Source organism: Crocuta crocuta, unplaced genomic scaffold (assembly GCF_008692635.1).
Source record: "Crocuta crocuta isolate KB4526 unplaced genomic scaffold, BGI_CrCroc_1.0 scaffold234, whole genome shotgun sequence".
Lineage (NCBI taxonomy): Eukaryota > Metazoa > Chordata > Mammalia > Carnivora > Hyaenidae > Crocuta > Crocuta crocuta.
In genome coordinates, this window is record NW_027529647.1 from 2,168,044 (window position 1) to 2,180,492 (window position 12,449).

General features: G+C 59.3%; 2 protein-coding genes across 2 annotated transcripts in view; both read right to left on the bottom strand.

The window, feature by feature from the left end:
* KREMEN2 (kringle containing transmembrane protein 2) overlaps positions 1-5,117 on the bottom strand; it is a 9,807-nt gene extending 4,690 nt beyond the window's left edge. The window contains 7 exon segments of the mRNA XM_077762765.1: positions 32-287; positions 392-531; positions 1,217-1,290; positions 1,445-1,513; positions 3,716-3,960; positions 4,769-4,884; positions 5,004-5,117. Of these exon segments, the coding sequence (XP_077618891.1) occupies positions 32-287; positions 392-531; positions 1,217-1,290; positions 1,445-1,513; positions 3,716-3,960; positions 4,769-4,884; positions 5,004-5,117 (1,014 nt within the window).
* A 759-nt stretch (positions 5,118-5,876) lies between these two features.
* Positions 5,877-12,449, bottom strand: part of FLYWCH1 (FLYWCH-type zinc finger 1) — a gene marked incomplete at its 5' end in the record, with an annotated part of 12,543 nt that continues 5,970 nt past the window's right edge. Inside the window, 4 exons of the mRNA XM_077762766.1 lie at positions 5,877-6,801; positions 9,282-9,354; positions 10,753-11,014; positions 11,930-12,213. Coding sequence (XP_077618892.1) covers positions 6,762-6,801; positions 9,282-9,354; positions 10,753-11,014; positions 11,930-12,213 — 659 coding nt within the window. The remainder of the gene's footprint in view (positions 6,802-9,281; positions 9,355-10,752; positions 11,015-11,929; positions 12,214-12,449) is intronic.

The window sequence follows — 12,449 nt, forward strand, 5'->3', positions numbered from 1 at the left end:
CCAGCCGCCCCCCCGCCCCCCGGGCCCTCACCGGGCCGTCCAGCCGGGACGGACCTGTCCCCGCCCAGAAGATGGAGTGGCGCAGGACGGATTGCAGCAAGGCCAAGGTGCGGGAGGCGGTGACGGGACCTGGCAGATCGCAGGGCGGGCAGCCCGCGGGCCGAACACTGGAAGGGGTGGGCTTGCTGAAGCGGGGGTCGCCGCGTGAGGAAGCCCTCCGGCAGCCAGGCCGGCCAAGGCTCACCTCCCAGTTTAATGCCCGCTGAGCCCGGGACTGGGAGTCTCGTCTGCATATGGTGGCCCAACACAGAGAACCTGTTTAAGGCCCCTGCCCCCCAACCAGGGAGCGGTGTGTGTGTGTGTGTGTGTGTGTGTGTGGCCACCCTCTGACCTGGCCCCCTTCTCCCAGAAGGTGGGTAGCAAGCGGGGCAGTTGCTGCTGCTGCTTGCTGGTGTCCTCCCAAGTCTGAAGGCCTGGGCCACCGCGGGTGCCACGGGGGGCCGTTGGGAGCCTCACCTCCAGGGCCCCAGGCTGCCCCACAGGTGGGGCACAGGGAGGGGTCAGTAGGGGGAGAGAGTAGGAAGCGGGCCCTTCCCTGGCAGAGGCGGACCAAGCTGTCCATCCGGTGTACTGGGACCTGAGAGCGCCTCTGTCTCCTGAGACCTGGGTGACAAGGATGGGTGCTCAGCCCCAGGCCCCCCGGCGCCGAGATGAGGGCCAGTGTCCCCCTTGCCAGCTCCAGGCCCAGGTGGCTCACGGAGCCCCAGGCTAACGAAGACCTTGACCTTCATCCTATCACTTGCAAGGAGCTCAGAGAGGCTGAAGGGCCCCACGGTCTCTGTCAGGACTTAGTCCCACCGAAACAACAGTGCTGCTGCTGTGGGAGGCTGGGTACCTCCTGCCTGCTCCGGCTCTCCACCTGTGTTTACTGATCCTGGTTCCTCCAGCTCCTGTGCAAACAGCTGAACTTCGTTCCCCTGTCTCCCCCACATTTGAGTGTGGGGGTGAGTTCTGGCCGAGGGGGTGTGGGCAGCAGGGGTGCCTCTCATGGGCAAAGTGGGGGCCCAGACCGGCAGCATTAACACCACAGAGGAGCTCCTTAGAAATGCAGATTCTCAGGCTCCACCGCAAACCTCCTCCATGAGCACCTGTATCTAACCAGAGCTCCAGACTGGGAAAGGGCATCCGCAGGCCCTGCCAGGCTCTCCTCTCTCACCAAGCAGATGCAGGAGACGCCAGGGTTGGGGGGAGGCCGGGGCAGGGTGGAAGGAGCTGGATCCCGGAGCGACCCTGTGGAAGGCACCCACTAACCAGCAGTGTCAGGACGCGGGAGAGATAGACATCCGCTGTGTAGCTGCTGAGATTGGAGGCTTGCTTGTTACACGGATCTGCACAACTTCCCTCCACCGATACGCCCTCCTGCCGCCACCCGGTTCTGGCCCACCGGACAGGTTCCCTAGGGCGTCCTGACAAAGGGCTGGGGGCTCTAACACAGAAATGATTGGCTGGAGGGCTGGAGGCCAGGACTCTGAGAGTTAGCCCTCAGCCGGCCTGTTCCTTCTGGGAGCCCAAGTGGGTGTTTGCTCGATGCCTCTCGACTGGATGCTGGACGTTAGCTGTCATCGTTGGTGTCCCTTGGCGCGTAGAATCTCTGCCTCCACCTTCACCGGGCGCTCTCCCCGTGTGTGGGGGTCTGTGTCCAGATGTCTGTGCCCAACCTCTGCCAGTATGACCTTACCTAATCACAGCTGCAATGACCTGTTTCCAAATAGGATCACGTTCTGTGGTGCTGGGGGGTTAGGATTAAAACACATGAGCTGGGGGGCGGGGAGAGCACAAGTCTACTCACGGCATCTCTTAATTACCTCTTGTCTCTTTCCCACCCGCAGCCACCTCCTGAGTCTGGGTCACTACCATCTCTTATTTGGACAAATCGCACTCCACACTGACGTCCAGCCCCCCGCTCTTACCCTCTACATCCGTCTGGCAGCCGGAGTCTTTGGCCTGGAGCATTTACTGCAAGCACCTTCTGGCTCTTGGCATCTCCTCATTCTTCGCCTTCTTCTTCTTTTAATGTTTATTTTTATTTTTGAGGGAGAGAGAGAGAGAGAGAGAGAGCGCGAGCGCACAAGCAGGGGAGGGGTGGGGAGGGCAGGTAGGCGATCCGAAGATGGCTCCACACTGAGAGCAGAGGACCTGTTGCAGGGCCCAAACTCACAAACCAAACTATGAGATCGTGACCTGAGCCGAAGTCAGACGCTCAACCAACTGAGCCGCCGGGCGGCCCTCATTCTTTTTTCAGTGGTAAATAACACCTAACGTTGAATTTACATTCTTTGCTGTTTCAAAGTGAACAGTTCAATAGTGTTAAGTATATTCGCATCCCTATGCAGTGGACCCGGGACCTCTTCATCTCGTAGTGCCCAGGCTCTAGCCCATTAAACACTAGGTCCCCCTTCCCAGCCCCCAGCCCCCTGGAAAACCACCTTTCTACTTTCGGTTTCCATGATTTTGACTACTTCAGGTATTTTGTATACGTGCGACCACACAGTAATTATTTGACCTTTTGTGACTGGCTTGTTTCACTTCACATAATGTCCCCCTGGGTTCATCCATGTCACAGCACATGACAGATTTCCCTCTTTTTCCACATCGCATAATATTCCTTGGTGTGGCCCAACCACATTTTTTTGATCTGTTCATCTGTTGACAGACATTTGGGTCACTTCCACTGGCCAGAGTCCAACAGATGTGGGACAGGGTCCCACTGCCTCCCCCTCCTCACTTACTGAATCACATCTTTAACAGATATTTTCTGAGCACTTGCTATGTGCTAGGCAAATCCTCCTCCTCTCTCTGAAGCATCGGGGGTGAGAGGCTAGAGCCCAAGGCTTGAGCCAGGGCCTCATTACCAAATCAGAGGGTCCCTTCTAGTGCCCTCAGGGCCCTCAGGGAGACAGAGGGCTGGGCGGCCTGGAGGGGATGGGCTCCACAGAGCGGCGCTGAGGATGCAGCCTAGGGCCAGTGGCTGCCTGTCTTTGGCCCCCAGAGGACCCCCCTACCCCGCCACCACTCGTACCTCTGGCTTTTGGTCCTTGAACCAAGCAGTCACACTTGATGTGGAAACCAGGGCTTGGGATGAGGAAGAGTCATCTGTACTATGTGAGCGCCTTCCCGGGGGCCGTGGAGTGAATGTTTCCCTCCCTCCAACATTCCCACGCTGAAGCCCCAGTGAAAGGTGATGGTGTTAGGAGGAGGCGGAGCGTTTGGGAGGAGCTTGGGTCAGAGTGGAGCTTCTTGCCGGATCGGATCGGCGCCCTTACGAGCAGAGGCCGGAGGCTTAGCTGGTCAGCCCCCGCCCCGGGTGAGGACGCAGTAAGGAGGCGAGCATCGAACACCCGGAAGAAGGCTCTCGTCAGCTCATGCCCGCACTCCCGTCTCAGGCCTCTCTCGCCTCCAGAACCTTGAGGAATAAATGTCGGTTGTATGGTATTTGTTATGGCGGCCTGTGTGGACTAAGGTCACCTGGATTCCTCAAAACCTCCCAGCGCCAGAGAGAGGAGCCCCGTCGGTCTTATCGCCTAGGGAAAGAAACGAGCAGACTGAACGTTGCTAATGGGTCTGGGGTTTCCTTTCAGGCTGGTGACTGGTCTGCAATTAGACAGCGGTGATGGAGGCACCACTCGTGACTGTATGAAGAGCCACGGAATCATACACGTCGAGCGGTGAATTGTGTGGCGCGTGGGCAGGGTGGCGCTGGGGGGCGCCGCCAGCTGGCAGGGCATGGGGACCGGCAGGACGGCGCCCAGAACAGCTCTGGGTTTCTCCTTGTCCGATGAGGAGGACAGCACGTGGCTGCTCCCCTCTGCTGCCCGTGCCTGCTGCCCGCAGGTGACCCAGGGCCATGGCCATGGAGGCAGTGGGACACACAGGTCCGGTGTCAGAAGAAAAAGGGCCAGGCTGGTGTTGCAGAGGGACCAACCGGGAGCCCTCAAAGTGTCTGGGCAGAAAAGGGCTGAGGTCCGGTCCCCAGAACACCAACCACCCAGCTTGTAGGTTGGGTGGGGGCAGAGGGACCCCCCCCAGGGAGGCGGGGACCAGCTGCAGGGAGGTAGGCAGAGGACTGAGGAGAGGTGTCCCGGGGAGGGGCAGGGGGGCGGTCAGTGCCCGAGGGCGAGCTCTGAGAAGGATCTCCTGGCTTTAGGCACAAGGAAGTCCTTGGAGCCACCATCCCTGCAGGAAGGACATGGGAACCAGAGGNAGCCTCCAGGCTCTGAGCTGGCAGTCAGCACAGAGCCCGACGCGGGGCTCGAACCCACGAACCGTGAGACCATGACCTGAGCTGAAGTCGGACGCTTAACTGACTGAGCCACCCAGGCGCCCCAGCTGTTCCCCGTTTTTAAAATTTCAGTTCAGGGGCATCTGGGTGGGTCAGTAGGTTAAGCGTCTGACTTCAGCTCAGGTCATGATCTTATGGTTCGTGGGTTCGAGCCCCACGTCAGGCTCTGTGCTGACTGCCAGCTCAGAGCCTGCAGCCGGTTTCAGAGTCTGTGTCTCCCTCTCTCTCTGACCCTCCCCTGCTCATGCATTCTCTCTCTCTCAGGAATAAATTTTAAAAACATTAAAAAAATAAATAAAATTTGAGTTCCTTGTACGAAGGGGCCAGCTTCCAACGGGCCCGGCCCTGTGCACTCTGCTCTGGGACTGTGTGACGCGACAGGACAGCGATGAATCTGTGGCTCTGGAACTGTGGAGGGAGTGGACTCACCGGGGGAGGCCTCTGGAGCCCAGAGCAGCCAGCGGGCCGCCCGAGGTGACGGCAGTGCCAGAATTCCTGTCCGTCTGGGAGACCCCAGTCCAAGCGACACGGACCATCCGTCCATCCTGTGCAGTCCAAGCAGGTCGCACATGGGAGGAGGAGGAGCACACGGCTGCACCCTGGAGCCCAGCCAAGCGGGGGGCCGTGGGACTGGGGACTGAGGAAGTCACCGCCCTGCAGTGACCCTGGTGGCGGCTGCGGAGCCAGACGATCCAGCAGGCTTTGTGGGTGGCAGCGGCTGCCGCGACTCGGCACTTCTTGGGGAGCCCCTCACGCCCGTGTGCGGGTCCCCGTCCATGGTGGGGCGAGGCAGAGATGGACGGGGCCCAAACTCGACCAGGTGCCTCCCTCTAGGTGTGACCTCCAGCTGTGGGCGTCCATATTTATGACATGAAGATGGATCTGGGATCGGGGTGTCCTATCTGTTCCCACAGGGCTGTCTTTGGCCTTGGCCGTGGGCAGCTCACTGTCTAAAGGCCGCATGCTTCACGGCCGAGGGCACTGCCCGGAACACAGCCCCCGTGTGGTGCCACGGCTGAGGGCCGTCAGGCGCGGAGGTCACCTGCCCCCGGCCGGGGAGGGGACGGTTTGTGCCTGGACCATCCTGACTGCTGGCAAGGCCAGCGGCCAGGGCTCCGTGGGGCTGGCAGCTGGGTCAGCTGACGGGCCAGTTACTGGCCTGGGAAGGTCGCCAGGGTCTAAATCGGGGGTCTAAGTTGCTCCGGCCTCTGGGGGAGCCATTTCCAGTTTAAGCCTCCCTCAGTTCATGCGAACGAGGCAGAGGCCTGGGGGTGAGAGGCCAAGGCAGCAGCGGAGACTCAGGCCTCCCTCGGGGCGACACCAGGGGCTGCAGTGCCCCCTGCAGGCCTGGAGCAGCCCCTCAGCCACTGCTCCAGAGGACCGCCTCCCGCCCTGGGTCCCGCTGGCATCTGGACTCTTCTGGGGCTGCCCAGCCAAACTCCTTCCCTCCCGACACGCGCCGCTCAGACAGTGTGGCTTCATGGTGGCCAACTGTTGTCGCCAAGGGGATGAGGATGCACACACCAGTTCCACACGGTGAGATATAAAACAGGGTTTATTAGAGGGAAATGTATAAGCAGAGGGGCAGCGGGGTCCCAAGCTGTCGCTGTCCTGCAGCCGGATACTGTCTGCTCCTCGGACCGCCGGGAGGCTCTCTGCGGCGCCACCGTCCCGGACGGGAGAAGGGGCAGGTCTCCGCTGCCATCCGGCTCTGCCTCTCCTGCATCACACAGACGCGGGCGATCCACACACCGCCGGCCCGGTCGTGGCTCCCACTGCCGGCAGTGACGCCCGCCACGGGGGTCGGGACCCCGGGAAGACAGCACGGGAGGGGGAGCGTGACGGCGCGTGCAGGCTGGCCTCTGCTGTGTTGCCAGGAGCGAGGGCTGCGGCCCTGCGGCAGGTGGCCGAGGGGCGCAAAGGCCCACGTGGCCCTGTCCAGAAGACACCCGCGGAGGCCGGAGCTACGCAGGGAGGCTCAGCCCGAAGCAGCAGGAACTTCTCCAAAGGCGCCCTGGCCCAGCAGGGCCGCACCGGCCTGGAAAGTCCTCGGCCAAGTCACGTGCTCTGAAAATGGATGGGTGTTCGAGGCTCCGAGCGGTGGGGCGGTGGGGGGGGGGGGTGTCTCTGTGACAAAGATGTTTCTTTGGATCTTTCCTGGGTGGGGGCCCCTCCCCACATCACCCACATGTACAGGCTGCCGGCTCCTGGCGCTCGTCTGCCGGCTCGAAGACACCGTCAGGGCTCGAAGACACCTCCTTTTGGGAGGCCCCTCGAGGAAGCGTGAAGGCCACCAGTGCTTTGGAAGAGCGGAAGAGTCTTCGTGAAGCAAAATCTGACGGGTGGAAAATGCCAGGGTCCGGTGTGGGCTCGGAGCATCCGTGGCGCTGGCAGCACGAGGTCCCCGTGGAGGAGACGGGCCTCACTGCTTCTCACTGTGCGGTTCCATGTCGTTCACCTTCCTGGTAACAAAGAAACACGTTTGTTATAAACATCCAAATGCGGCAGAAGCAGATATGGTTTCCTTTTCCCTAGAAGTAACCATCAACTAGATCTTTTTATACATGTACACACGCATGCATTGTACTGTTCATTTTTTTAATGTTTGTTTTTGAGAGAGAGTGAGCAGGGGAGGGGCAGGGAGAGAGGGAGACACAGAATGGGAAGCAGGCTCCAGGCTCTGAGCTGTCAGCACAGGGCCCGACACGGGATTCAAACTCAGGAGTTGTGAGATCACGACCTGAAACGAGGTTGGATACAACTGACTGAGCCACCCAGGCGCCCCTGTACCGTTTCCTTTAAAATGGGAGAATGCTTCCTAACCTACAGTCTGGGAATTCCTGGCTTTCCACAGTGGCGTGTTCCGGAAGCAGGCACCGAAGTCCCACCTCCTGCTCCGGAGTCCCTGGGGACCAGTGCGTCGCCTTTTCAAGAATCTTTGTCAAGAAACAAGAAGTTCCCTTTCATCACCGCGGTGGGTGTGGAAATCACGTACAAGTCCTCTGACACCCCTCCCTTCAGGTGCGGGAGCCTGACGCCTTCCTTCAGCGCAGGCCCCGTGTGGCGACTGGCTTCTAAGGAACAGAGTGAAGCAAGAGGGATGGGGTGCGACGTTGGTCAGAAAGTCGCCGTGGCTTCCTTCCTGTTTTCTTGAGGCAGCTTTGAGCTGCTGTTCCCATTCCAGCGTGTCTGCCCTGTGAGTGTGGAAGGCGACGGGCTCAGAGGCCCCGCAGCTGTGTGTCCAAGACCATAGCCACTTCGAGGGCACCCCCACTCTCCCTAAAAGTCCTGCCCCTCCTCTTCTACCTTGAGGAAGTTTGTGAAGGACGGGTGTGAATTCTTCGTTCAGTGCTTGGTAGTGGCCACCAACGACCTCATCGGGGCCTGCGCTTTTCTTGATGGGAAGTTTTAAAACCACTAATTCAGTCTTTTTGCCCGTTACAGGTCTTCGGATTTTCATATTTCTTCATGGGTCAGACTTGGTACCTGCCTTTCTAGGAATGCATTCATTCATCTGAGTTACCAGACTGGCTGGCCTCATAGCCTTCCCTTACAATCCGTGTGTCTGTGTGTGTGTGCGTGTTACACACACGCCTGTGTGTGTTTTTTTTTCTGTGAGGTAGGCGATAGTGTCCCGCCTTTCATTCTTGATTTTAATAATCTGAATCTTCCCTATCTTTATTTTATTTGTAAATATTTTATTTTTTTAATGTTTATTTATTTTTGAGAGAGAGAGAGAGAGAGAGAGAGACAGGCTGTAAGTGGGGAGGGGCAGAGAGAGAGGGAGACACAGAATGGGAAGCAGGCTCCAGGCTGTGAGCTGTCAGCACAGAGCCTGACACGGAGCTCCAACCCATGAACCTTAAGATCATGACCCGAGCCCAAGTCGGGTGCTTAGCTGAGCCACCCAGGTGCCCCCTAAAGACTTTTTAAAGTAAGCTCTACATACATCATGGGGCTCTAACTCATAGGCCCAAGAACAAGCGTCCCACGCTCCTCTGACTGAGACAGTCGGGTGCCCCCGTCTTCCCTATGTTTAAAAACCAAACATATTTGGGGGTGAAGTAGCTAAAGGCTTGTCAATTTTGTTGATCCTTTCAAAGAACCGACTTTCCTCGATTTCATGAATTTCTATTCCCTATCATCTCCCTCCTGCTTGCTTTAGGATTGCCTCGTTCATGTTTTTCCAGGGTCTCCATGAGGAAGTTCAAGTTAATGATTTGAGATCTTTCGTAAGTTGTGTATTTAGAGCAGATTCCCTGTGACTCCGGCTCTGCCTCGGGCACGCGTTTGGGCTGTGCCTCCGTTTTGTTCATTTTGGGCTATTTTCTACTTTCCTTGGCATCTCTCCATCAGATCACTGGTCATTCAGGCGTGTGCTGTTCGTCACACATTTACGAGTGTCCCAACTTTCTCTGTGCTCCTGACGTCGGGCTTCATCGCACTGTGAACAGATGACACACTCGGTGGGAATTCAGTCCTTGTAGAGTTCTGGGGTCTTGTTTCGGGGCCGGGACTCGCCTGTCCCGGCGAGGGCTCCTGCGCACTTGGAGGACTGTGAGTCTGTTGGTGGCGGCCTCCTTCCTGCCTGGCTCCCTCCTTCCAGACACTGGTCATGGGGAGAGAGCTGGCATGTTTGAGGAACACTTAGCAGCTCTGAGGAGTGGTCCACACAGGGAGAAGCGGAGGCCCGCAGCCCACGGCCGCGCTGAGGGAACGAGCCACCGTGGAAGCGGCTCCTCCGGCCCCCGCAAGCCTTGGGGTGACCGCAGCCCCGGCTGACCTCGTCTCCAACCTCACAAGAGGCCTTGAGCCAGAACCCCTGGCCCAACCACACCTGAATCTTGCCCACAGAAGCTGTGGGACACAGTGACTCTGTGGCCCGAAGCCACCACGTTTCGGGATGACTTGTGGCGCAACGTTAGACAACGGACACCGTTACCCGCACACCTGCTGGCTTTCCGGAGGGACAGTCTGGATGCACAGCTGCACTTCTGGTGGAATTTTCATGTTTTCTGAGGGGAGAAAATGGAAAACGTGGATTAGTAATTCTTTGCTCGTTGAGGCGGCTAGAGCCACAGGCAGACACTTCGCGATGACGACCTCACGGCCTCGAGGATAAAGCAATCCGGGTGGAAGGCCCTTCACGTGGGTAGCCACTGGGAACTCTGTTTCCTAATGCCCCAAACTCCCTGCACCTGGTAAAGGGGCTACTCGGGGTGCTGAGGGCCAGCGGTCAGCCCCCCCATCAAGCAGATCGAGATGGAACTAGGTTCTGGAAGCAAGGTGCCGTCCACCCAGGGGCTCGGTCGGTTGAAAGGCTGACTCTTGGTTTTGGCTCAGGGTTCGTGAGTTTGAGCCCCGCCTCTGGCTCTGTGCTGACAGCGTGGAGCCTGCATGGGATTCTCTCCTTCCCTCTCTCTCTGCCCCTCCCCTGCTCATGCTCTCTCTCAAAATAAATAAAGACTTACCCAAAAAAGGGAGGTGCCCTCTACTGCGCCACAGGTGTGCCGTGACTTCTACTTCTCGTTCACACCCACCGGTGGTGTTCTCTCAGAAATCTCCTCTTGTTTTTGGTTTTTTGAACAGAAATCAAATTTCTTTGGGTCGTTTTATACAACTTGGATTCAATTCTGTATTTTATAAAATGTGGCCTTTATCATTCTTTTAAAGTTTATTTATTTTGAGAGGGAGAGAGCGAGTGTGAGCGGGGGAGGGGAAGAGAGGGAGGAAGAAGGAGAAAGGAGAGGGAGACAGGGAGAGAGAGGGAGAATCCCAAGCAGGCTCCCTGCTGTCATCGCAGAGCCCAAACCGGACTTGGGGCCCAAACCCATGAACCGTGAGCCAAAATCAAGAGTCGGACACTTACCTGACTGAGCCACCCAGGCATCCCGTGGCCCTTATTATTTATGTGAATTGATGTAAAACACAAAAATGCCTCCTAAAGACTGGTTTTATATTCTGTTTATGTGAAGGGAACCCATTTTCAGTTCAATAAAATTAATTATTGGCAAAGCCTTATGAGCGTGCGTGTGTGCGCATGTGCGTGTGTGTGGGTGTTTGTGCACACAGACATCGGTACATTCTTCTGGAGTAATCTCTATTTTTGCATCAGACTTTCAAGAGAGACTGCTCCGTGACAAGGGAAGACCTCTTAGAATGAAAGAAAGGAGAGAGAATGAATGAGAAGGGGAGTTGTTTTTGAGGATGGGACAGGTCTGGGGGTGCTTTCAGGTTCAGGAAAAGGAGCCAGTGGACAGAGGAGGTAGAAGATTCTGGAAAAATGGAAAGACCAGGGCATGAAGGTGCAGATGGTGCCTGGGCCCTGAGATGTCTGAGCCTTGGGCTGCCAGAGACGCGATGCCCACGGCTCTATTGTACTCCCACCCTCCGACCCCCGGCCCCGTCTCCACCTGGGTCCTCCCGCTGGGCCACGCTGGGGAGCCGCTCCCGCTGCCTCAGGGCCTCCAGGCCCGCCAGGTCGGGCAGGTGGCAGTGGCTTCGCATCACCGTGACCAGCTGGCCCTGGGTGATGGCGCGGCTGCGGCAGCCCAGCCGGGCCTGGTCCCGGCACATCCAGTACACCTTGTCCCCAGCCGCCTTCTCCTTCCGGTAGAGGAAGGACTCGTACACCAGGAACCGGCCCCCAAGCGAGGTCCGCAGGAACTCCAGAGGCTGCGGGGGCCCTGGAAGGAAGGGGCCGGCATGAACGGGGAGCCCCGGAAGCAGGGTGGAGAGCCCGCGCGCCAGGGACAGAGGCTGTTTCCTGTGTCCCGCCAGCCCGCCCCCTGCAATCCTGCCGCACGACCCACCCTGCTCTCTGCCTCCACACCTGCCTGTGCCATGGGGCCCGAGCACTGAAGCTCAGGCTGCCGGCCCAGGGCCCGTGGCCCGGACACCCTCGAGCACGAATGGCGGTCTCCTTCCGACGGCTTCATTGCTTCCCGGCGCGGCCTGGCCCTGCGGCCGCCCAAACCCCGAGCCTTCCTGCAGGCCTCTCCTGACCCCGCTTGGACTCCACACTTGCTGGCGGGCACCCCAGGGCAGAGGCTGGTCTGGGCCCCGCACCAGGAGCCTCCTGGCTCCTTATCCACCCTCCCTTGGCCAGCTAACAACCAGTCAACTCTCTCCAGAGGCTTTTAAGGCCCTGAATTGAAAAGTCATGCTATGTTGGCATTTGCGTGGCCACAGAGAACTGAGGGGGGGCAGGGTGGGGAGTGAAGAAGGAGGTAGGAAACAGACACGGGAGACCCAGGGAAGGGAGACGGAGGGTCCTGTAGACCGAGGGGGGTCACCTCCCCCATAAACGGGAGCTGAGCGCTTCCTGTAGTTGGGAGTGCCACCTCACCCCCTCGCCCCGGCAGTCTGAGTGGCTTGGCTCCCAGCCAGACCAGCCCGAGCAGGGAGCCCAGATGCAGCCCGGCCTGCAGGGAGCTCACGCCGGGGGCACACAGACTAGGGTGCTTGGGCGGCCAGGCCCCACCAGGCACAGGCGGCAGACACAACATCCCAGGGGACAACCTCTGGCCTGCGCGGGGGCTGCAGGGGCGGATGAGCCAGCAGGGACCCCGGGCCCCTCCCCCCCCAGACCCTGGCTGCTCCCCATCGGANTGGGCCTCCCCGCTGGGCTGGGCTGGGGAGCTGCTCCCGCTGCCTCAGGGCCTCCAGGCCCCCCAGGTCGGGTGGGTGGCAGTGTCTCCGCATCACCATCACCCGCTGGCCTTGGGTGATGGCGCGGCTGCGGCAGCCCATGCGGGCCTGGTCCCGGCACGTCCAGTATACCTTCTCCCCGGCCGCCTTCTCCCGCCTGTACAGGAAGGACTCGTACACCAGGAAGCTGCCCCCCAGAGGGGTCCTCAGGAACTCGGGGCCTCCTGGGGAGAGACGGGAGTGGGGGGGGGAGAGCCTGGAGCCAGATCCTGGTGTCCAGCAGTAAGGTGATGGGGGCCCCTATTCTCAAGGCCGGAGCAGCAGGGCTCCTGAAATGAGAGCCGCCAGCCCCAGCCCGCTCAGCACCCACAGCCTCCCAGGGAGAGGTGCAGGCCTTGGAGCCCAGGATGCATCCTCTGTCCCCTGCCCCCTCCCCCAAACCCAGTCTCCTCCCAGGCCC